The sequence below is a fragment of the Schistocerca piceifrons genome, chromosome 10 (genome assembly GCF_021461385.2).
Source record: "Schistocerca piceifrons isolate TAMUIC-IGC-003096 chromosome 10, iqSchPice1.1, whole genome shotgun sequence".
In the NCBI taxonomy this organism is placed as follows: domain Eukaryota; kingdom Metazoa; phylum Arthropoda; class Insecta; order Orthoptera; family Acrididae; genus Schistocerca; species Schistocerca piceifrons.
In genome coordinates, this window is record NC_060147.1 from 75822696 (window position 1) to 75849490 (window position 26795).

Here is a 26795-nt window from a genome sequence, read left to right on the forward strand (position 1 = left end):
TTACACGTTGTTCTCGCGTCTTAACGTTATTCACTTCTTTTTTATACACATCCTTTATGCATACAGCGGAATGTTCTAAAAGGACTGAATCTGAGCCGGTTCTACACATTGGGTTAGAGCGTGCAGATAATAAAAAGAAAACGGAGCTTTCACAAAATTAAATATATCTGTACATTCTAATTTGAATCTAAGAAAGTGAAATGCATTCAAAAGAGAATAGTATTATAATTAGCGCCACTATGATGGGCGACTCATTCTGTGATATTGCGTCATTTAATAATTAAATTTTGCTTTGGATTTTCTGCATCTACGTCGATACTCCACGAGCCACCTTACGGTGCCTTGCGGAGGGTACCCTATACCATTACTGCTCACTTCCTTTCTTGTTCCAGCCGCAAGTAGGGTGAGGCAAAAACCGCTATCTGTCTGCCTCCTCCGTATGAGCCGTATCTCTCGTACCTTATCTTCGTGGTCCTTACGTGAAATGTATGTTGGCGGCACTAGAATCGTTCGGCAGTCAGCTTCTAATGCCGGTTCTCTAAATTTTCTCAACAGTGTCTCTCGAAGAGAACGTAGCCTTCCCTCCAGGTATTCCAATTTGAGTTCCCGTAGCATTTCCGTAACACTTAAGAGTTGTTCAGACCTACCGGTAACGAATCTAACAGTCCGCCTCTGCATTGCTTCCATGTCTTCCTTCAATCCGACTTGGTACGTATCCCAATCACTCGAGCAGTACTCAAGAGTAGGTCGCACCAGCTTCCTATATGCGGTCTCCTTTACAGGTGAACCGCACTTCCGTAAAACTCTCCCATTAAGCCGAAGTCGACCATTCACCTTCCCTAGCATAGTTCTCACATGCTCCTTCCACCTCACACCGCTTTGCAACGTTATGCCCAGATGTTTAATCGATTTAAGTATCAAGTAGTACACTAGCAATATTGTGTCCGAACATTACAGGTTTGTTCTTCCTACTCATACGCATTAACTTTCAATTTTCCACATTTAGGGCTATCTACTATTCATTACACCAATTGGAAATTTTATCTTAATCTAATTCGATTTTGTAGCGTACCAAGGCATATCATGAAATTTAATATTATTCTGGGTGAATGAAATTGCGGGAAATTTATTTTTAAATATTCGTATATGTATGTCTAATTGTAGAACAAGCTTGAGAATGACATATATTCCGAAAGAGATTGTGTAATAATATTGGTAATCATCTTCATTACAGTCCTTGGAAGAATATGTATTGACTTCGTGAGTATAGTGCCACAATAACGCCAACCAGAATGTTAGCGCTGTAATTCTATTCTCATAATGTTGTTGAAGACGAGAAGAAGAGAAAATTGTTAACATCGAGTATAGATTTAAGTGTCAGGAAGTCGTTCTGAAAGTATTTTTGTGGAGTGTAGCCATGTATGGAAGTGAAACATGGACGATAAATAGCTTAGACAAAAAGAGAATATAAGCTTTCGAAATTTGGTGCTACAGAAGAATTCTGAAGATTAGATGGGTAGATCACATAGCTAATGAGGAGGAATTGAACAGAATTGGGGGGAAGAGGAATTTATGGCACAACTTGACTAGAAGAATGGATCGGTTCGTAGGGCATATTCTGAGGCATCAAGGGATCACCAATTTAGTACTGGATGGCAGCGTGGAAGGTAAAAACCGCAGAGGGAGACCAAGCGATGAATACATTAAACAGATTCCGAAGAATGTAGGTTGCAGTCGGTACTGGAAGATGAAGATCCTTGCACAGGATAGAGTAGCACGAAGAACGGCATCAAACCAGTCTCTGACTGAAGACCACAACAACAACAACAATGTTGTAGACAAGACTTTCCTCTGTACTTGAATGATGATGTATTTGAATCTTATGTCGTTTTTTCTTTTTCAAACATGCTACCAGTTTCGACATCACAAGTGTCATCTTAGGCTCCGAACGTAAACTGCCATCCACATCAGTTTTCATGTGCAATGAACAGAATCCTATGCAGCGGACCACAATTAACTGGATTCCGTACCCTCCGTGTCTGGCTGCAGTCGGACTTGATGGATTACCAGGGATTTCCCTCTCATCATATGTCGCACAATACCGGTTGTCTGCAAACTACCCCGTTTCGCAATTAACAGCAGGTAGTCGAATTCCGACAAATGAGTAGATCTACGTAGGAAGATGTTTCACGCCAGGCCCCACATGCTTGGCTATAAATATGTTAACTGTTGAAACGTCCTGGCAGATTAAAACTGTGTGCCGGACCGAGACTCGAACTCGGGACTTTTGCCTTTCGCGGGCAAGTGCTCTACCAACTGAGCTACCCAAGCACGACTCACGCCCCGTCCTCACAGCTTTACTTCTGCCAGTACCTCGTCTCCTACCTTCCAAACTTTACAGAAGCTCTCCTGCGAACCTTGCAGAATTAGCACCCCTGAAAGAAAGTTCTGCAGAGTGAAAATCTCATTCTATGTTGCTGTTTTCCGCATGGTGACTGGAGGAACGCTGTGTTCCAGGGCTGACTCTGGAGGGCAATCCGTGGACGTGCGACTGCGCGCTGGAGCCGCTCTTCACCAAGATCCGCAAGCACGGCATCGTGGTCAGGGCCGACCCTGCCATCTGCGCCAGCCCTCTGGACCTTAAGGGCAAGGAGGTCCTCAAGGTGGTGGGCGAGCTGCAGTGCGGCTGAAGTGGTACCGGCGCCAACAACGCAGGCTGGGCGCAGAGCGAGGGAACTGCCTGTAATTCATCTCCACAACACACCACACTCCACGCCACTCCACTCCACTACACAACACCACACTACCAGCTCCACTCAAGCGACTGTTGCATATAGTACGCATTATTATACTAGGTATAGCAGTACACCTTACACTACCAACTGCACAGAATCAACTTTTCTATGTAGCATGTACCATTGTATATTGTATTACATCATATGTAAGTATACATACCATACTATACATACAGTTCTGCATCACAAAACACTATTCACTGCATGGAAATGACTGTCATATATATATATATATATATATATATATATATATATATATAATTGTTTTACACTATATATATAATTGTTATATAATATATATATATATAGTGTAAAACTATGATGTTTGTGTTGTTTTAGAAACTTGGGGGATTGGAGAGGACGAAGTTTTGAACGTTTTGAGGTGAGGTTCCTCTAACTGGAAAAGTGAAGTTAAGTTTCTGCAGCACTATGCACTTCCCTCCCCCCTCCCAAGGCTAAATGAAACATCAGAATACTGTGTGTGTAAAACCTCTTGATATGAAATGAAGTCAAATACTGTAAATGATATCAATGCCTTCACTACCGTAGCCTAAACGTTCAATGTGATGACAGTCAATCCCCCTACATAATGTGGAAAGACGAACCATGTTCCCCCTAATTCTCTATAGAATTCTGCACTCCCGTCTGAGGGTATCAACCCATTCACTTACCAATATTTTTAACCATAGCCGACCCTATATTTACTATTTAAGTTTACGAAAATCATCATATTTTGTCCTACACGCTTACCTCAAATATATATAATTTTTTTACAACAATTCTTTATAAATCTATGCTTATCATTTGTTGAAGTGATGATGAGTGAAGATGTTATTGTTTCAGAATATTTCGTAGGCGTGCTACACCCGAAAAAATATAGGCATGTGCAGCGGCACTCAACATTTATCACACTCACACCATGCACCACTTCTCTTCTCCCTTGCTTTCCACACTGCACAATTTCTGGTGCGCCTTTCTTTGATGGGAATCGTTGGTGGGGGGGAGGAGGAGGGGGGGGGGCGATAAAACTAACAAAATCTGAAAACGATTGTTTATAAAGTTTTCGTTTGTGTGGCCCTATTATCCATAGTTGCTTTACAGTTACAGAGGTTATTTTTGTTCTGTTGTTGCAAATACAAGAATTTTTTTCCGCTAGACGCATTTCGCTTTCATCAGTGGTGGTGGTTTCAACTTGATTTCTCACCTACATCTGGAAATACCGTCATTGGTGGGCGAGAGACCAAGCGGAAATCACCACCACTGATGATGCTTTACCTCAATGAAGCGAAACGCGTCTTTTGAAAAACACACGCATTTTCTTGTAGTTGCAGCTGCAGAATGAAAATGCCCTCAGGGATTGAGTATAACTCGCAAAATATGGAAAGAAATAATGTTATACACCACTAAATAGAACGGTTTCTCAGCTTTCCAGAGATAAATAACATGCCATGCCATCTATTAACAGAGAAGTAGAAACGAGAGAAGCTGTAGTCAGTAGAGTAATAAGGGACTTCAAACATGTGATTGACTGTGAGCCGGCTGTGTCAGCAAATGGGTTAACATGCGCTTAGTAAGCTCAGATACCGTTCCTGCTGGTGTTGTGTACACAAGAGACTTTACATAGCCCCGAAAATAAAGAGGGGTGATGTCAGGGTAGTTCACAGACGAAGGGACTGAACATTCGGTTACAAATACTCTCTGTCTGAAGTTTTATGTGAGTTACGCCATGGTCTAACTATAAAAAGTGTAGTGGAGAACCTTCATTCTGAAACCACAAAGTAGTGAGCAGTTGGAAGGGAACGTCCTCCAGAAGTTCAGGCGAGGCATTGTTTTGAAAGTTCAAATACGGTGTACTATTCAAAACAATCTACTAAGATGTGTAGTCCAATAATGCGTTCTCCAAGAATCACAGCCCAAGTATTCACTGAGAACCTCACCTGGTAACTTCTCGTACAGGTAGTGCATGAACTTTCTGCAGCCCATTGGTGGCGGTAGAAAATTTATTTCTACCTTCAGGGTCTTTATATATCAAAAGGCTCAAAATTTCCTCCTCTACAATCTCTCAGTTTCTTAAAACGTTAATCTGTTATACCCTGTATACAATTACTTTCCTTGCATTACCTCATTTCGAGCTCATTACTACGCGCCACATACCAAATATTTTACACCGCTGCATATTCTCCGTGTTTCATAGGTGAATAAGATTTTAGGTAAAGAAACACAGTGATTTGGACAGTATTCAGCGTACATGTTGTATACACGGTGCTCGTGTAATTATTTCCCATTGTTTTGTTACAGTGAGTGTAATTATTGACTGACTTGTGTATTGTAAGATAAAATGTGAAGGTTATTTATTTATATGTATTTGTAAATAAAGCAACATAAATCTAATATATTTGGTGTGTATTTATCTGAGACTTCTAACGTATCCTAGTTTCTGTTTGACCTATATTAAAGTAAGATAGGTGAGATGGGAGCATAACATTTTGAGGTTGTCACATTTACGAGTACTTTCATCCGCTGTTGAATGTGTGGAGACAAACTGAAAATTTGAGTCACACTAGGACACGAATCAGGAGTTCCTGGTGCTTATCTTGAGCAAACGCACAGCCATTTGGTTGCGTGGACACTCTTCTAGACCTCATCCAAACGCAACTGGTTTCGTAAAATAGGAGGCCAAGCTTCGAATCCTGACAAAAATTTTCTTTCTTGTATACTCGACCAGTGCCGTTTGATACCATAGTATCTCGTACAACTCATGTCATCGATTCCATGGTTTTCAGACCACTGTCATGGAATGGATCAAATGTTTTCCCTCATTAATGCTAAATTTCAGCTGTGTAGCTACTTTCAAATGAAATACCTAAGAGATACTACATTGTTAAAATACAAACAGGAACAACCCTTGCACATTTACTTGATAGAATACAAAGACAATATACAATGCGCAGTATAGTAAATGGACTTACCTTTGATAAGTGAAGCGTTCATCATGTCCCATAATGGTAAAAGAGATGCTGGGTATTTGTGTGGAATACAATAAAATTAATCATCGACTGGATTAAAATACTGTGTATACAGGAAACGAGAACATTTCATAATAAACCGTTGTACCGCATTATGGTACTTTACAATGAAAGACACGATTGAAGACCTAATACAAGGCGGGTAGAAGAAACTAGAAAATACACAAAGCCGATGAGGGTGCATATAGTTCGTGACATTACTTCATAATCGACTATAGACGCAAAATTGATTAATGACACCTAGCAAGAAATTCTTTGGCACTAGCCAGAATTTATACCATGTGTATTAGATATTTTGCTTATATGTAAAATATATTCATTACAAATAGCATAAAATTGATCATAGCTTGTTGATTCCATTGATAACAACGCTTCCGATATTGTGCTTTGGGTTTACGGGAGAGTACTGTACATGGCAAGCTTTTCAGAGTTTTATCTCTAACCAGTCACGTAATAGAAGATTAATGTATTTCATTATTCCATTTTGAATTGGCACCATTCACTTTATGTGTGCTGCAGTATTTTTCTGAAATTACTACAATTGGTCTGCAAAAGTAGGGTGTTCCCAAATGTGAAAACTGCTCCAATGTGAACCATGGTCATGAACCTCGACACAATTTTTCTATTAAATTTTTTTAAAAGTGTTGCAGTTGAGAAAAGGAGTATTGTGCGTCAACTCTGTCCGTTTGACAGGCTGTACTATACCGGGTGATATTAGTTGAAAACGGTCTTGGTTACAATTTTAGTTTTTTTATTTATGAACTACGTGTATCACCTTATTTAGGCATATTCAGGCTGATCTTAATTTGGTATTTCTATACCGGGTGTTTACGGTTGTTCATTACAGACAAACTGTAGAAGATAGAAACACACTGTCCAGGTCACAGGAAAGAGAAAGGTTCAAAGTTTCGACATAGCTGTCCTGTTTATAGTTTGTAGAAACTTGGCGACTACGTCACAGGAGAAATCACTACGTGTGTTGGAATTTACGTAAAGTCAGTTCATTGCTCAAGCGTAACGTGCATTCCGTCGTAGATTCAAGAAGATGTCGCCTCTGCACAAGTAGATTTATGACTAAAAGCTAAACTCCACCCGAGTAGGCCGTGGAGGCCCACTGATACCGACCGACCACCGTGTCATCCTCAGCCCACAGGCGCCATTGGATGCGGATATGGAGGGGCACCTGGTCAACACACCGCTCACCCGGCCGTATGTTAGTTTACGAGATCGGAGCCGCTACTTCTCGATCAAGTAGCTCCTCAGTTTGCCTCTCAAGGGCTGAGTACATCCCGATTGCTAACAGAGCTCGGCAGACCTGACGGTCACCCATCCAAGTGCTAGCCCAGCCCGACAGCGCTTAACTGCGATGATCTTACTGGAACAGGTGTTGCCGCTGCGGCAAAGCCATTGACAGATTTATGACTGGCACACAAAATTATTGGAAGTTGGTTGCATATACAGTGGAAAGAGCCCTGGTGGGCCACGCTCCTCTGATGGAAATGTCGCACTTACACGAGATGCGTTCACACGGAGCCCTCGGAAGTCCACAAGGCATGCAGGGCAGGAGCTTCAACTCCCTCAGACTTCAACGAAGGGTGTTCTGGACCGGGGCCTGCATACAGCCTTAAAACTTGCAGTTACTGCAGAAATTGCGTCTCGGCGACCATGAAAAATAATGCAAATTTTGCATTTCATTTCTCCGGGATATACCAGAGGACACTTTTTCCAAACGGCCCATCTTTGCGGAAGAATCAACGTTTCGTCTGTCCGGTAAAGTAAACCTCCATAATGCATGAATCAGGGTCACAAAATCATGACGTCGTCGTTGACTTGAAAGAAGCTCACGGAAACTGAATGTGTTCTCTGTTCGCAAACTTTATGAACCCTTATTTTTTGCGGAGGAAACTGCGACGGGAATGTCCTACCTGAACAAGCTGCAAAATTGGTTGTTTTCTCAACTACTCGAAGATTCCAATGATTTCACTTTTACGCATGACGGCACCCAGCCTGACTTTCACCTTGAGGTGCGGCGTTATATTAACAGCACCATCCCACAACACTGGACTGTAAGGGGTGGACAACAAAATCTTGTTCATTACTTTTGGTCTCCCATGTCACCAGACCTCACACTTCCAGATTTTTTTCTGTGTGTGTGTGGAGGAGGGGGGGGGGGGTACATAAAAGACAGTCTTTACTCCACATACGGCACCTACTCTTTAAGATCTGAGAAGTTGAATTTTTGAAGCTGTCGATTCAAAAAACAAAAAAAAATGAATCCCCGCATCTGTTGATTCGTGCGCAAAATGACCCAGCCTACCGTTTCGATGTTTCTCGAACAACGCACGGACCTCATGTTGCGTGAATCGTATATGATGCCTATGCGAACATAAGACTTTTAGCGTTCCTCTGTACAGTAACATGGGCAGTGTGATCCTGTCTTTCATTCTTTGCTAAAGCGCTGCAGTCATGGACTGTGCAGCTGGTTCCAGCGGAGGTTCGAGTCCTCCCTCGGGCATGGGTGTATGTGTTTTTCCATAGGATAATTTAGGTTAAGTAGTGTGTAAGCTTAGGGACTGATGACCTTAGCAGTTAAGTCCCATAAGATTTCACACACTTTCATACTTTGTCTATAATAAACAATTGAAATCTGTTCTTTCTTTTTGAATCACTCTGTAGTAATCTTGATCAGTAACCCATCCCCCTGCCCTACTCCCGACTCTAAAAAGCATCAAACATTTCCGCTTCGATTTAAGAAAAGTTAATTTTTCACACATGTGATTGGTAGTAGTGGCCTATCTCCTTAAATTCGTATTGCCCAACCATATAATTTTGCAGGTCCATTCAGTGGTATATGTTGATATTGTCTGCAAAACGCATTTGTGGAAGAGTATGTAGAAAAGAAGAAATAAATGGAAACGCCAAGCCTGTTATTAAAACTTTACTACAGGGGCAACGAAAATGTCGTAAGCGATAAACTTTTTTTTTCCATTCATTATTTCGTAGAGGATGTCAAAGAGTAGCAAGTTTCTAAAAGGTTTGTAATGGTGTGTAAAGTTCCTTACGAGTCCCTAAGTGTTCGCATTCTCAAATACTAGACAGATATATTCTGGATAATTTGCGCGTTATGAATTACGATGCCTCATGACATGTATATACAGATTCTAACCTTAATAGTTCGCTTTCTGTGTTGAACATTTCACAAAAGATTATACCACCAACTGAGTAGATTACGAAAGCATCTTAAGTTTTTAAATTAGGTCAATAATTATAATGAATGTCTAAGTAAAATTTTTGTTGGCACTGGAAGCTGTTAGACAACCTTTAAATGGATTTGGATGAATTTAGCTGCTAATATACATCATTGATTCGTGAATGCTAAGCTTTTGTAGTACACATTGCTCAGTTTGTTTGTTATATCTTAATATAGGCTTTCTTTCGCATATCACAATATAAGTTGTTGCAGACAATGTAGTATGCCATGTACAACCGTGAACAGGTGTAGAATTAGTGTATGAAAATGTGACATAAATACTGCATATTGCTTTGAATAGAAGGAAGAGGTATTTTTATTACAAAAAAATTATTTATATAACAATATCGTATGGCATACGAAAAAAAAACCAGATCTTTTAGTGCTATAGTTTCAATTAGATTTGACATCGTAAGCTCTTTGTTCCTCTGATCCAATTAAATCATTATGGTCAGTGATGATGCAAACAAATAAGGGACTGGCTTACTGTGACACAATGTCTAAACCGTCACGTGTCTAGTAAAAAAGAGAGAGAGAGAGAGAGAGAGAGAGAGAGAGAGAGAGAGAGAAGCTTTAGGGAAATGTTTCTTGCAACAAAACAAGACAAAATACAGTAATCTCGGACTCTAAAATGAACACGTTAAGAGCTATTAGCAGTTCTTAAGTAGAAGAGATATTTGACACTAGCGAAGGTGAACAAGTGTTCATAGCACTTAAAGTATGCGTTTTACACACCGTATTTATGGCCCTTTTTTTCTTGCTTTGGTCCGTAGTACCTCCTCCCAAGATGTGGGCAGAAGAGTTCTTACAGTAGAAGGTACCTGTTTCATACTTAAAAATCTGTAACGATTCCACAACATGGCTAGTTGTAATGGTGCGAATATAATATACCCGAAACATCCATCTGGGCAGACATATGCAGGTATGGCAAAATGAATTTAGCAAAGCATTTCTGTCATTTACTGACTTCAACTGAGCTCACCTATCCGATTAAAGTGCTATCTATATATTCATCCCAAAAAGTTGATGTATGAAGTTCGGGCATTTAAAATAAAATATACAGGGTGTCAAGAGTTAGGGAAGGTACCTTAAAAAGAAACAAGAAACTTTTCCTATACAGGGTGATCCATTGACAGTGACCGGGCCAAATATCTCGCGAAATAAGCATCAAACGAAAATACTACAAAGAACGAAACTCGTCTATCTTGAAGGGGGAAACCAGATGGCGCTGTGGTTGGCTCGCTAGATGGCGCTGCCATAGGTCACACGGATATCAACTGCGCTTTATAAAATAGTAACCCTCATTTTTATAATATATGCGTGTAGTACGCAAAGAAATATGAATGTTTTAGTTGGCCCACTTTTTTCGCTTTGTGATAGATGGCGCTGTAACAGTCACAAACGTATAAGTACGTGGTATCACGTAACATTCCGCATTACCCGTGTTAAAATGAACCGTTTACCAATTGCGGAAAAGGTCGATATCGTGTTGATGTATGGCTATTGTGATCAAAATGCCCAACGGGTGTGTGCTATGTATGCTGCTCGGTATCTTGGACGACATCATCCAAGTGTCCGGACCGTTCGCCAGATAATTGCGTTATTTAAGGAAACAGGAAGTGTTCAGCCACATTTGAAACGTCAACCACAACCTGCAACAAATGATGATGCTCCAGTAGGTGTTTTAGGTGCTGTCGCAGCTAATCCGCACATCAGCAGCAGACAAATTGCGCGAGAATCGGGATCTCAAATACGTCGGTGTGGAGAATGCTACATGAACATCGATTGCACCCGTACCATATTTCTATGCACCAGGAACCGCGTGACGACGACTCTGAACGTCGTGTACAGTTCTGCCACTGGGCACAAGAGAAATAACAGGACGATGACAGATTTTTTGCACGCGTTCTATTTGGCGACGAAGCGTCATTCACCAACAGCGTAAACGTAAACCGGCGTAATATGCGCCAATGGGCAACGGAAAATCCACGATGGCTGCGACAAGTGGAACATCAGCGACCTTGGATGGTTAATGTATGGTGCGGTACTATGGGAGGAAGGATAATTGACCCCCATTTTATCGATGGCAATCTAAATGGTGCAATGTATGCTGATTTCCTACGTAATGTTCTACCGATGTTACTACAAGATGTTTCACTGCATGACTGAATGGCGATGTACTTCCAACATGATGGATGTCCGGCACATAGCTAGCGTGCGGTTGAAGCGGTATTGAATAGCATATTTCATGACAGGTGGATTTGTCGTCGGAACACCATACCATGGCCCTCACGTTCACCGGATCTGACGTCCCCAGATTTCTTTCTGTGGGGAAAGTTGAAGGATATTTGCTATCGCGATCCACCGACAACGTCTGACAACATGCGTCAGCGCATTGTCAATGCATGTCCGAACATTACGGAAGGCGAACTAGTAACTGTAGAGAGGAATGTCGTTACACGTATTGCCAAATGCATTGAGGTTGACGGACATCATTTTCAGCATTTATTGTATTAATGTTTTATTCACAGGTAATGACGGTGTTACAACATGCGTTCTCAGAAATGATAAGTTCACAAAAGTACATGTATCACATTGGAACAACCGAAATACAATGCTCAAACTTACCTACGTTCTGTATTTTAATTTAAAAAAACCTAACTGTTACCAACTGTTCGTCTAAAGTTGTGAGCCATATGTTTGTGACTATTACAGTGCCATCTATCACAAAGCGAAAAAATGGTCCAACTAAAACAGTCATATTTCTTTACGTACTACACGAATATGTAATAAAAATGGGGGTTCCTATTTTAGAAAACGCAGTTGATATCCGTTTGACCTATGGCAGCGCCATCTAGCGGGCCAGCCATAGTGCCATCTGGTTTCCCCCTTCAAGCTAGACAAGTTTCGTTGTTTGTAGTTTGACTCTTATAACGTGAGATATTTGGCCCGGTGACGATCAATGGACCACCCTATATATATATATATATATACCCGTTTGACCTATGGCAGCGCCATCTAGCGGGCCAGCCATAGTGCCATCTGGTTTCCCCCTTCAAGCTAGACAAGTTTCGTTGTTTGTAGTTTGACTCTTATAACGTGAGATATTTGGCCCGGTGACGATCAATGGACCACCCTATATATATATATATATATATATATATATATATATATATATAACAACGAAACTCGTCTAGCTTGAAGGGGGAAACCAGATGGCGCTATGGTTGGCGCGCTAGATGGCGCTGTCATAGGTCAAACGGATATCTACTGCGTATATATATATATATATATATTGTTTATACATATCATGAGAGCTTAGTGGTGGTTTGTCGGCTTTTGTTATCATAATTAATTATTACTCGCATTTGCAGCTGGTATTACATGATGATCTACTGAAGTTTCACGATAGTAAGAAGTCACTGCGATAATTAAAAAAAAGAAACTGGCATACTTCCCCAGTAAACAAAGAGACCTTGGTACAAGCGTCCGACATGTCACAAATTTTAATTCATTTCCTCAGCTTCCATCATTTTTCCACTATCTATCATTAAGATTTTACGTAGCCTAGATTACAGGTTAGGTCAGACTGGCTTGAGGCCTACAGTGAACCCATGTTGTATGTGGCTGGTGTCTAAGTTACTTTGTCCACATCCTGTAGCATCATCATGGGCGAGTTGCTGAATACTTATCCAGCAGCAGACTTCGACACGTACGCCGTACATGGAAGAATGTGTGGGTTCCTAGGGCTATTAACTTGAAATGGACGACACTCTTGAGAGTTGTAGCAAGGTGTCTGTGAAAGGCAACTCGACGCCTGAGACGTCCATCAGCTGGACCTAGCTGTGCCGCAGGAGAGCCTGCTGATGACGTCCTGGGCCGCCTTGTCCCGCCAGTCTTCTGGATCCTGGCAGAGCAGGGGCCGCTGGCCGACCGTGGTCTGCCGGTCGCGGATCCTGCCCAGCACGTCGGCGAAGAGGCAGTCGCACTGCCACGGGTTTCCGTCCAGTGCCACCGTCGTCAGGTTCGACAGCTTCTCCAACACGCGAGGGTCCAGCCGGGAGAAGCGGTTGTGGGACAGGTCCAAGTACCGAAGTTGGCTGCAGCAGAGGAGAGAATCAGACACCACTAAAGACAGGTGCGATTGTCAGAGTAACAGGGAAATCATTCAAGACATCACGGTTAATTTTTGGAAAAATGTTACAGTTCAGACTTCCGGGCTGATAGGCCGTAGTCGAAGTATAAAATTCTCTCCTGACGTTTCGTCTCCGACTGCGGGAGACATCCTCGGAGGTAAAGCGGTGAACTGCCTCTTCCCCGCTTTACCTCCGAGGATGTCTCCCACAGTCAGAGACGAAACGTCAGGGAGAGAGTTTTATACTTCGACCACGGCCTATTAGCCCGGAAGTTTTAAGTGAAGATTTCACACTCCAGCTGGTTACTACGAGGGTGAGTCAAATGAAAACATTAAATTTGTAATAACAAATCGAAATTCTCGCCGTTATCCTGTAAGTTGGTAAGCGTGCTACAAACAGCGTGCAGAATAGCCTCTAGGTGGCAGCATAGTGCAGGTGCACACATACCGTCGCAGTATCGGTATAAAGATGGCCGCCCACTTACGACTTGCACCATCTACATCTGCATCCATACTCCGCAAGCCACCTGACGGCGTGTGGTGGAGGGTACCTTGAGTACCTCTATCGATTCTCATTTCTATTCCAGTCCGGCACTGTTCGTGGAAAGAAAGATTGTCGGTATGCCTCTGTGTGGGCTCTAATCTCTCCGATTTTATCCTCATTGTCTCTTCGCGTGATATACGTAGGAGGGAGCGATATACTGCTTGACTCCTCGGTGAAGGTACGTTCTCGAAACTTCAACAAAAGCCCATACCGAGCTACTGAGCGTCTCTCCAGCAGAGTCTTCCACTGGAGTTTATCTATCATCTCCGTGACGCTTTCGCGATTAGTAAATGATCCTGTAACGAAGCGCGCTGCTCTCCGTTGGATCTTCTCTACCTTCCCACACTGCTGAGCAGTATTCAAGCAGTGGGCGAACAAGCGTACTGTACCCTACTTCCTTTGTTTTCGGATTGCATTTCCTTAGGATTCTTCCAATGAATCTCATTCTGGCATCTGCTTTACCGACGATCAACCTTATATGATCATTCCATTTTAAATCACTCCTAATGCCTACTCCCAGATAATTTGTGGAATTAACTGCTTCCAGTTGCTGACCTGCTATATTATAGCTAAATGATAAGGGATCTTTCTATATAGAAGAACAGCGTTGTTTTATTCGGTTTTTGCGTCGTGAAGGTGTGAAACCTATTGAAATTCATCGACGAATGAAGTTTCAGTACGCTGATGCATGTTTGTCACAGCAGCAAGTCTACGAATGGAGCAGGAAATTCGCAAATGGTGCGACTTCCGTGGAAGATGCTCCTCTTCCAGGTCAGGCACAACGAGTTTTGACTCCACAGAACATTGCAGCAGTTGAAGCCATAGTGAAGGAAAACAGCCGAGTGACACTGGATGACGCTGCAGCATGTTTACAGATTAGCCATGGGTCAGCACCACAATGTGCATTATGTACTCCAGTTTCACAAAGTGTCTGCAAGATGGGTGCCACGGCAGCTGACTCCTGAAATGAGAGAACGACGTGTTGATGCTTGTGAAGAACTTCTTCGGCGATCTGAACGAGAAGGTAATGGCTTCCATGTAAGGATCGTTACTGGGGACGAAACCTGCGTTCACTTCCACCAATCGGAAACGAAGAGAGCGAGCAAGGAATGGCGCCATTCCTCATCACCAAAACCAAAGAAGTTTCGGACAGAACCACCAGCAGGGAAGGTTATGCTGACTCTCTTTTGGGACGAAAATGCTTCACTTTGGAGCATTACATGCCTAGAGGGACCACTGTCACCAGTGCATCGTACACAGGTCTCCTAAAAAATCATCTGCGGCCTGCAATCAAAACAGAGCGACGTGGATTGCTGTCAGCAGGTGTCCTTTTGCAACATGACAATGCAAGGCCCTACACTGCCCGTACAACAGTTGCAATAATCACAGACCTGCATTTCGAGTGTCTTCCTCATCCACCACACTCACCAGACCTTGCCCCAAGTGATTTCCATGTTTGGACCACTCAAAGACGCAATAGGAGGAAAGAAGTTACGTTCTGATGAAGAGGTACGCCACGCGGTGCATTAGTGGTTGCGCGGACTACAAAAAGAATTTTTTCCTAAAGGAATTTATGCACTTTGTAAGCGCTTGAGGACTTGCATTGCGCTAGGGGAGCTTCTGTTGAAAAGTGATACAGCTTTGTTCCACTTCCGCTTAGTAAATAATATTTTAAAACATATTTGTTTTCATTTGACTCACTCTCGTATTACTTCCGTAAGTAAAGAGCCAAAAAGACACTTTTTTGCTAGTTCGAAAAATTTCAATTACTAAGACATAGAGTAATAATCACTTATTTTCTTTCTAGAATGAGAATTTCACTCTTCAGCGGAGTGTGCGCTTATGTGACTTGATTTCGAGTCTCGGTTCGGCATTCAGGCAGTTCCATATCAGCGCACGCTCCGCTGCAGAGTGAAGATCTCATTCTGGAAACATCCCCCAGGCTGTGGCTAAGCCATGTCTCCGCAATATCCTTTCTTCCAGGAGTGCTAGTTATGCAAGTTTCAGAGTAGAGCTTCTGTTAAGTTAGGAAGGTAGGAGACGAGGTACTGGCAGAAGTAAACCTGTGAGGGCGCGGCCTGAGTCTTGCTTGGGTAGCTCAGACGGTAGAGCATTTGCATGCGAAAGGCAAAGGTCCCGAATTCGAGTCTCGGACCGGCACACAGTTTTAATTGCCAGGAAGTTTTATTTTCTTACTCATTTTCAAAGTTCCTTCGTTTGCCCAAGGCCCTAACACAAAACTATACTATCTTTAGAGCAGTGGTTTCCCGCTGCTAACTACCCCCTGAGCGTTAAAATGAAATTTTCTGAAGGGTAAAAACTAAACGAATAGATTCTGTTTCAGTCACAAAACCAAATTATTTTCAAAACATCGTTACTGTTATCAGAGTTTTGTAAGACTCTAATACTGTTTATATAAGTTACCACTTTTCTTAGTTAGTAACATAAATGCAGTGGAGGTTACAAGTCCCTCATATAGTCCACCCACAACACACATATGTGCGTTGTCCCGTACATGATTAATGATAAAAGACATATACATAACAACCTGATTTAGGTTTTCAGTAAATGGAAATGCCGTGTGGCTAGGGTCTCCTGTCGGGTAGACCGTATGCCTGGTGCAAGTCTTTCGAGTTGACGCAACGTCGGTGACTTGCGTGTCGATGGGGTTGAAATGATGATGATAAGGACAACACAGCATCCAGCCCCTGAGCGGAGAAAATCTCCGACCCAGCCGGGAATCGAACCCGGGCCGTTAGGTATGACATTTCGTCGCGCTGACCACTCAGCTACCAGGAGCAGAGAGGTTTTCGGTGATTCACCTAAATCGCTTCAGGCAAATGCCGGTATGGTGTCTTTGAAAGGGTACGGTCAACTTCCTTCCCAAACCTTCCCTAATCCGATAGGACTGATGACTTCGCTGTTGGTTCCTCCCCCAAATCACCCTAGCAAACTGACAGTACCTAATCGGCTGTGATCTGCAAGGATCCAATGCTCTTGGTCTTGTTAAGACCAACATATCAGAAACTGAAAAGGAGGGCCTACAGACGACCAAGAAGACTGGTATACCTCAAGTAATCATAAGTGTCAAGTAGAATGAAAGCAAACGCTGGCACAGAACACAGAGTTGCCTCAGCAGCTGAGTGCGTTGGTAAAATGCGCTTTTGATACCTGGTGCTTCCGAAAATAGCAGGATCCAAGTTATTCAGCTGGTTTCCCTCCAGTAGTAGCGTCTCGAGCATCTGGCAGCTGTTGAAGATGTCGTAAGGTAGGAAGCTCAGCGCGTTGCTGCCCAGCATGAGGGTGCGCAGCCTGGAGAGTCCCTGGAATGAACCGGACTCCAGGGACGAGATCTGGTTTCCAGTGACCACCAAGGTCTCCAGCCGCGACAGCTTCGAAAGCAGTCCTTCAGGTAGCGTCTCCATCCTGTAACGTGGGACCACAAATGTATTCCTAAGGAAAAATCTGAATCGGAGATGCTCAGTTAAAAAACCGTGGAAACATACGGTAACATATTATTTCCTGTGCACATCTGTGCTTCTCCTGTGGCTGTTGTCTATTACAGGGTGCGTTCTGGGGGTGGGGTGGGGGGCGGTGAGGATGGAGGGGGGGGGGGAGGGGAAAGGTGAGAGGAGGGAGTGGGGAGGGGGGAGAGCGGGTCAAAGAAGGCTTTCTTAATCCTGTAAATCTGTCAGTCTTTCCCTAGGCTTCTTAAATTGCTTAAATTGGTAGTGGTCGATGCACACACTGCCTCAAGGTCGAGCGTTTTCCGCCTGACAGCCAGCGTTTATCAGAATGCTTTGCGGAGAATATTCGAAGCGTCCTGACGGGAAGCTTATGCGGGCGGGTTGGTAGGCCTAGACTTTAAATAATTTCTTGCAGTGAGTTGAAATTCACATATCTGGGGAGACAGAAGGCAGCATTTTGATATGTGGAAACCATGTTCCCTAAAGTGTGGAGAGAGTGTTTTCATAGCATAATTTCAGAAAATGGGGGAAAGACGACCTCTCGTGATCAACCGTCTTGTTTCCTGCAGAACAGAAAACTGAAAGAAACGAACGCGTTCCGGCCGACAGCGTTGCATTTCGTGTGGAATCATTCTGGCTTTCGAAGCGGACGTTACCGGTTGGCGACTGTACAGATACTCAACAAGCAGCGACCTCAAATTGGACTGTGGAGACTCATAGCAAGCTGAACGGTTGTGTTTAGTGAAAAATACGGACCTGCCGAGGAAATCTGAGACTGCTGCTTTTGGTCAAACGTGTGAGTGGAGCGAAAAAAAGACTCCCTATAAATTGCATTCCTTTTTGTCAGAAGGAACAGTGAGAAGTGGACTAATGAGGCATCAAATGAATCAGCCTAAGGTCTATTTCTGAAAAAATAAAAAAAAAATTTATTATCTCCTTGGCCGCGCGGGATTAGCCGAGCGGTCTGAGGCGCTGCAGTCATGGACTGTGCGGCTGGTCCCGGCGGAGGTTCGAGTCCTCCCTCGGGCATGGGTGTGTGTGTTTGTCCTTAGGATAATTTAGGTTAAGTAGTGTGTAAGCTTAGGGACTGATGACCTTAGCAGTTAAGTCCCATAAGATTTCACGCACATTTGAACATTTTTTTGATTTATCTCCTTGAAATTAAGAAAAACTTAATTACTGATCTGAGGGAAAAAATTTTCCGAATTTTCGTAGCTAAACGGATGGAGGGAAATGGACAAATGGGGTATCAAACTGACCAGTGTGTGGTTTAGTTCTGCAAAAAAATATTTAATTCCTTTAAGGCAATCATACGATACTGAGTGAAGAATTTGACAGAGCACTGAAAGACCTAGTTCGAAATAAGGCCCCGGTGGTTGGCGACATTCTGTCAGAAATACTGATAGCCTTGGGAGAACCAGTCGTGAGAAAATTATTCCATCTGATGTCCATGATGCATGAGATGGTTGAAATACCCTCAAACTTACGAGACAGTAATAGTTGCAATTCCAAGGTGTAGACTTGTGTGAAAATTACCCAACTATCGGTTTAATAAGACATGGCTGCAAAATACTAAGACGAATTCTTTACAGAAGAATGGAAAAACTGGTAGAAGCCAACGTCGGGGAAGATCAGTTTGGATTTCAGAGAAATGCAGGAACACGCAAATCAATACTGACTATACATTAGGAGATAGGTTAAGGAAAGGCAAACCTACGTTTGTACCATTTGTAGACTTAGAGAAAGCTTTTGACGGTATTGATTCTGAGGGCAGCAGAGGTAAAATACAGGGAGCGGAAGGCTATTTACAACTTGTACAGAAACTAGATGCCAGTTAGATGAGTCGAGGGTCTTGAAAGGGAAGCAACGGTTGAGAATGGAGTGAGAGAGGGTTATACTGTGCCCTCGATGTTACTCAGTCTGTGCAATGGGCAAACACTAAAGGACACCAACGAATAATTTGGCGTAGGAATTGAAGTTCAGAAGAAATAAAAAAAATCTTATGTTTGCCGATGACATTTTAATTCTGTCAGAGACAGCAAAGGACTTGAAGGTGCACTTGAATAGAATGGACAGTGTCTTGAAAGGGAGATGTAAGATGAACATCAACAAAAGAACCTCAACAAAAGGAAAACAACAATAACGGAATGTAGTCGATTAAAATCAGGTGATGTTGCGGGAATGTATATTAGTAATCGAAACACGTTAAGTAGTAATGAGTTCTGCTGCTTTGGACAGCAAAACACGTGATGATGGCCGAAGTAGAGAGGAGATAAGATATAGAACGGCAAAAAAGGTGTTTCTGAAGAAGAGAGCTTTGTTAACATCGAATATAGATTTAAGGGTTAGAAACCCTTTCCTGAAAGTATTTGTATGGAGTGTAGCCGTGTATGGAAGTGAAACACGGACGATAGGCAGTTAAGATAAGAAGAGAATAGCAGCTTTAGAAACTTGGCACTACAGATCACTTAATGTTAGTTGGATAAAGCATGTAACTAATGAGGAGGTATTGAATGGAATTCGGGAAAAAAGAAATTTGTGACATAACCTCTCGAGAAGTCAGGAGTGTCATTAAGATAATTATTTCTGCACAAAACTTGTCTAATGACCCTCCCTTGGCCACTAGAAAAATTAATAAGTATTCCTGATAAGAGGAAGAAGAACAGACAGGCAGCCTTGAAACTTTCCGCAGCAAAATTTATTGTAACTACTGTTCCCTACTCTTAACAGGTCCTCTTTCCTTCTTAGTATTAAATGTTTTACATAAATCTGTCCTTTGGCGTTACTTTTGAATATGAAAATTGAAATTCACTTTTTCATCAAAAATAAAATATTTAGTGTTGTGGATCTTAATTACTGTCTTCTTGACTGAAAAAGAGTAAATTATTAATTTTCCAGTAATTCGTGGCGTCTCCGGAGTGCAATCGAGCGCACCCGAGGTGAACGTTCTTGTTACCGGCCAGTGCAAGAAAAAGCTTTTCAAATTATTGACGCTGTTATTGAAGAACAAGTCAAACGGATATGATTCTGAACAACTACGATACCCTGTGTCGGTAGGGCAAGTTCCACAAATTTTCGCTTTTCATAAAAGAGAATCTGTTCATTCCAAAAGAACGTGGCGTTAAACAGGGATCGCACTGTACTACCTAGCATTCAAACTACTGAGTCTCCTGCTTGCTTGCACTTTGTATCGTAATCACTAGGAGAGTAAAGGTGAGCATAAAATTTATTTCAGAAATGAGATAAATTTTGCCTTTCAAGATAACAACTATTACTTCATAAAAAACTTCTTCTCAGTGCTCAACTATTACAGTATATGTTTATCTTATTGCAAGAGCGTATACTGACAAAAATTAATATTTTCTTACATATCACTGCAATGGCGGATGTCGTTTCTTTTTCTAACAACAGAAGTACACCTTCTTTGAAAATACGTCTTTAGTTAGTCAAGTCATCAGAAAAAAGTCATTAGTAAACTCACGGAATTCACAAGTTTGTTAAAAATCACGGAAGGCTAACAAGCCAACGATGTAATTTACAATGCTGCGCATGTAGCAGAAAGTTGTATGTTACTTCAATCTTCTTGGAACATACTTTTCGGCATGTAGATTATATATCATGCAATACCTACCAGTGGATGTGAATGAGCCTCTTTGTGTTGTTTACATGCTTATCAAACCAAACTTTCTTTTTCCTTCTGTGTTATAATTTGCAATTTAGGTAGTGGTGACAGATTGCCTTGAATTGTACCTAAAACCATTGATTAAACAGGTTATTAGTTGTCGATGCCAACGAAAGTGACGTCAAGAAAACAAAACCGTTGTTGTCGTATGTACTTATAATGGATTTCGATGAGCCATTTACGTCTGTCTTGTAGATGACATCACGAGTGACAATAGAGGGACGGTATCGGTAGATTCAGTATTAGTAGGCATACCGTGTGTCCTATTGTGACGGCATTGTCCAGACTCACAAAGGTAAATAGCTGATGTTTAATCTGTTGAAAATAGTGTGGTAGTTGAGTACAGACCTGTTGTTGCTGACATTTAGGATGGTGAGGTTTGTGAGGTTTCCCATCAGCTGCCCTGGCAATGAGGGCAGCTGGTTAGCCTCCACGTGGAACTCCTCCAGTGCTGCATCTTTGCCGAACATGGACGGGTTGAGTGACTCCAGCTTGTTGTGCCTGCAAACAGAGTTTCACATTGTTTCTCTGAAAAGGTAAGACGGGTAAGCGGTTCCTGACTGTTGGATAACACAGTGTGAAATTTTGTACTAGTGGATTTTTGGTGATATCTTGAACAATATAAAGATTTAATTTCACAGTGAAAAGTATCACAAAATATTGTTGGTTTTTATCAATTTCTTTGGAGTAATTTAAATAAAGAGTGAAAGCCGTCAGGTACGTACTCTTGATTTTACTAAGATGTTACGAGGGCAGCTCAGCATTTGTAACAAATGTATCACTCAGTGCTTTCATTAACGGAGCATTTCACACACCTTAAACCGCAGCAGCCTTTACCAGTCAACAGAATATGATTTCTCATACCCTGATGAATTAGTGGAATCGTCCTCTTCAACTTCATCTATGCTACTTTGGGCTGAACATGCAGACGTTTTTGGGTCAACACTTACAAACTATATCAGATTCTTCAGATTAGTTTTCTATTCTTTCTCCTCTCTCCCTAATACTTTTATCATCCGTTTTCGCTATTGCATTTCTAGCTCTTTCTACTGTTCTTTCCTAATTTGCTTCTTGTAGCCTCTGTGTTTATTCTAACGAGAGGACATTTGGAACAACCCTCTTCGATTTCCGCCATTCTTATCAGACATCTAAGGTAAGAAAACTGCGTAGCATAATAGATTCTTAGTCATGGGGAATTTCGCTGGTAACACCTCTTTTTGTGCATTCATTTAAATCTCACATTTATTAACAAATAGAAATGTTAATTGAAATTATTGAATCATATTTCTTTTAACAAAAGTGATAGCTTTTAATTTTTAATTAATAATCATCCTGAACGGCAATTTTATATATATATATATATATATATATATATATATATATATATATGATGATTTGTACTAATTCAAATTTACTGAAAAACATTGCATTATAATGCAAATGGTAATTTAAATTAAGTACATTACTTCTTTAAATAATTAAAGTTCAATACATGTTTCATAACATTTCCATTTGTTAATACATATGGATTTTAGATGAAAGCAAAGGACAAGAGTTTTGTTTCACATTATATAATGTTTCGTTCATTTGTGAAGCTGTGCTCATCTGTCATACATTCTTCTACATCACAATTTTTTAATTTGTCATTGGTGTTTGTTTGATATTTAGAAACTGTGCTAGTTGACTGATCTATATAGCTACTTTCAGACAGATAGTGGATGCCGCAAATAAAAGGTTCCATGAGGCCAATACTGCCTTTAGCTGTACTGTCTTTGATCTCGATGGGCAGTCTGAAAATTTCTCTTATCCAATCACTGGCTAGGACCTTACCAATTTTGGTAGATTTAGCTCCACAGATGGGAAGGAATTGGATAGACAGATAGTCTTCTGATCGTTGAACATCTGCACATTTACGTTTCATACTGACTGCTAACTTAATTTCTCGGTCCACTCAGCCATTCCTTCGGAACACGGGCATCTGTTGTTTTAGCTCCGAATGCAAGTGGTCCTGCTCAGAAAGAGATATAACTCTGTGTCCCGACGTTTTACTAGAGAGCTCTTCTAGATTGAGTGGTTGAAGAAATGCACGCTTATATATACATCAGTGCGCATCGCCTTGCAGTATACAGACTGGTCGAGCCGCCAACATTGATCACGTTCTAGTAAAAGATAAAGGAATAGAAATTTTTGGTGGGCTATTTCATCTTGATAGTGCGTGTAACTGAAAGACTGCAGAGCAATGCTTTGAATCGCTTTACGTTCTGTCGGGTGGAACTGGCTACACAGATATCGACTCTGTCTCTGGCAGCATGATTTTAGGCAATTCTTCCTGACGAAGTCGAACATCATGGCAGATCGAAACTGGATGCCATGCTACGACTCGAACCGAGAATGTCGTCATTCGTGGGCAGTGTTGCTATGCACTAAAGTATTTTTTATGGGGCGGGAGAGAGGGTTCCATCCCCTAATTCCAGTCTAGATTGCTGTGGTCTTCGGCGGCGTTAGCATCTGGCGAAGTTTACTGTCTTCCCATAAAGTGGAAGACATGAAGGCCAAATTATTTTTGAAGTTTAGAATTCTTGATGGAACGCGAAACTCATCGTGAAATTCACAATTCTCTTTGACAATTAATATTCCTCTTAATAAATAAAAGATTCACTTTAAAATTAAATATCCTATGGAGATATAAATACTTTAATAAAAACTGAGAAATTATCTTGAAAAATTGAAAGTTATCTTTAAAAATGTGGAACCCATTTCAAAAATTGTTGTATAATGAAATATTCTCCTGAAAAATTAAAAAGTCTCATGAATAAATAATAATTGTTTTGAGACATAGAAAATCCTCTTGAAAAGTTAATGTACTCTCACATACTGAAATTCCTCTTCCAAACAAATATTTCTGGAAAGCAGAAATTTTTATAGACGCTAAAAATCCTCTTGCAATCTAATAAACCCTAAAGGAAGGTAAAAAAAAAGCTTCATAAAAACTATGACACCTTATATGTATAAGGAAATTAGAAATAAGTTCTCCTGAAAACAGAAAATATGTGCCTTTTGGGTACTGACAAATCCACTTGGAAATTACAATCTCCTTGAAAACTAAAGACCTTCTTCAAAAATAAAACACTTTCTGAAAGATGAAATATCTTGAAATGTAATTATAGTGGGTCTTCATTTTGTTCCATTTTATGCATGATAGTTGGAGCTATGTTGACTCAATTTAAACACATTTTGGATAATTTGGGAGAGACCTCCATTGTGACTTTCGGCATCCAGCTGTCCAAGCACAACTCACGAACTGACCTCACAGCTTTGCTTCAGACATCTCCTACCTTCCAAACTTAACAGAAGATTTCACGCATATCTTGCAGGAGTAGCACTTCTGGAAGAAATTATGTCACAGAAGATGACCTAGCCACAGTCTAGACGATTATTTCCAAACATAAATATTTCACTCTCCAACAAATTGCACACTGTTGAGTATTTTTTCATTCCCGAAATATGATATAGCTCACACGTGATAAAAACAGGAAGATTTGATTTATTCTGTCTTAAACGTCTAGCTATGGAGGACCAAACTATGGAGCAAGTACATGAAGTTAACATGACAAAGGTCATTACATAAATATTTACGTTATTTGCAGACTAATAATTAAAACTTTTAGAAGCTGTACGATTTTAGATTAGTTAATACCTCCAGTGGTAAGAGCAACTAAATAATGTTCCTTTCCTCATGGGCACCATGTCAGGTGTGGAACTGTTGAGGGATAAGTGGATGCAAAATAGTTAGTCTATACTGATAGGTGTAGTCCACTTAGTGGGACAGTATGACAATGCAGAAAACAACGGTTCGTGAAGTATGTGAGGTGTTTGTGGGAAGCTTGTCCGATGCAGCGAAAAAAAAAAAAAAACAACAGATTGGTGTATGTATATAGTAACTTCCCATACATTTTGAAGTATTAACTGGGTTGTAATGGGTGTAAGCATAGACATTTCTATTGATGACTGAGGATGGTGAACTGAACAATATTACCTCAGTATTTACTTCATTTGCAGATTAATGATTATAGCTATTATAAGCTGTATGTTTTTAGGTCGGTTTGTCCCTCCAAGTAAATGTGACAAGAGCAAGCCATTAATGCTTACTTTCTTCTGGGCAGATGTAGAGGAGTTGAAGTGGAGACACATGGACACAAAATTATACTGGCAGGCTTAAATCTCTTGTTGTTGTTGTTGTTGTGGTCTTCAGTCCCGAGACTGGTTTGATGCAGCTCTTCATGCTACTCTATCCTCTGCAAGCTTCTTCATCTCCCAGTACTTCCTGCAACCTACATCCTTCTGAATCTGTTTAGTGAATTCATCTCTTGGTCTCCCTCTACGATTTTTACCCTCCACACTGCATTCCAATGCTAAATTTGTGATCTCTTGATGCCCCAGAACATGTCCTACCAACCTGTCCCTTCTTCTTGTCAAGTTCTGCCACAAACTTCTCTTCTCCCCAATCCTATTCAATACCTCCTCATTAGTTATATGATCTACGCATCTAATCTTCAGCATTCTTCTGTAACACCTCATTTCGAAAGCTTCTATTCTCTTCTTGTCCAAACTATTTATCGTCCACGTTTCACTTCCATACATGGCTGCACTCCATACAAATACCTTCAGAAACGACTTCCTGACACTTAAATCTATACTCGATGTTAACAAAGTTCTCTTCTTCAGAAACAATTTCCTTGCCATTGCCAGTCTACATTTCATATCCTCTCTACTTCGACGATCATCAGTTATTTTGCTTCCCGAATAGCAAAACTCCTTTACTACTTTAAGTGTCTCATTTCCTAATCTAATTCCCTCAGCATCACCCGACTTAATTCGACTACATTCCATTATCCTCGTTTTGCTTTTGTTGGTGTTTATCTTATACCCTGCTTTCAAGACACTGTCCATCCCGTTCAACTGCTCTTCCAAGTCCTTTGCTGTCTTTGACAGAATTACAATGTCATCGGCGAACCTCAAAGTTTTTATTTCTTCTCCATGGATTTTAATACCTACTCCGAATTTTTCTTTTGTTTCCTTTACTGCTTGCTCAATATACAGATTGAATAACATCGGGAAGAGGCTACAACCCTGTCTCACTCCCTTCCCAACCACTGCTTCCCTTTCATGCCCCTCGACTCTTATAACTGCCATCTGGTTTCTGTACAAATTGTAAATAGCCTTTCGGTCCCTGTATTTTACCCCTGACATCTTCAGGATTTGAAAGAGAGTATTCCAGTCAACATTGTCAAAAGATTTCTCTAAGTCTACAAATGCTAGCAACGTAGGTTTGCCTTTCCTTAATCTTTCTTCTAAGATAAGTCGTAAGGTCAGTATTGCCTCACGTATTCCAATATTTCTACGGAATCCTAACTGATCTTCCACGAGGTCGGCTTCTACCAGTTTTTCCATTCGTCTGTAAAGAATTCGCTTTAGTATTTTGCAGCTGTGACTTATTAAACTGATAGTTCAGTAATTTTCACATCTGTCAACACCTGATTTCTTTGGGATTGGAATTCTCTTAGTAGTGCTGTTATTACAGCCATGCAGAAAACATCAGATCGTAAAGATTGTGAGCATCTGCAGGGAGACTGTTTGACATAGACAATAAACAACCAACGCACCGATATGTGTACACATTGGGATACCACATATAAAGATATCTGCACTTATACCCAACTGATTAGGAGTGATTCACAAGGAAATTCTTCAGTTTAGTAACGATGTAACGAAAAAATTCGATGTCGTGATCACTGAGACTCACCCTAGAGTGAGGACCCTGAGCCTGGAGTTGGCGACGAAGGCGCCATCTTCTACCCTAGAGAGCTCGTTGTTGGCGAAGGCGAGCACCTCCAGG

The 26795-nt window shown here is 41.3% G+C and overlaps 1 protein-coding gene across 1 annotated transcript in view; it reads left to right on the forward strand.

The window, feature by feature from the left end:
- The window catches only part of LOC124718703 (leucine-rich repeat-containing protein 15-like), a 214901-nt gene extending 211915 nt beyond the window's left edge, over positions 1-2986 (forward strand). The window contains exon 9 of the mRNA XM_047244324.1: positions 2518-2986. Within this exon, the coding sequence (XP_047100280.1) occupies positions 2518-2690 (173 nt within the window). The 3' untranslated portion in view covers positions 2691-2986. The remainder of the gene's footprint in view (positions 1-2517) is intronic.
- The last annotated feature ends 23809 nt before the right edge of the window (positions 2987-26795 follow it).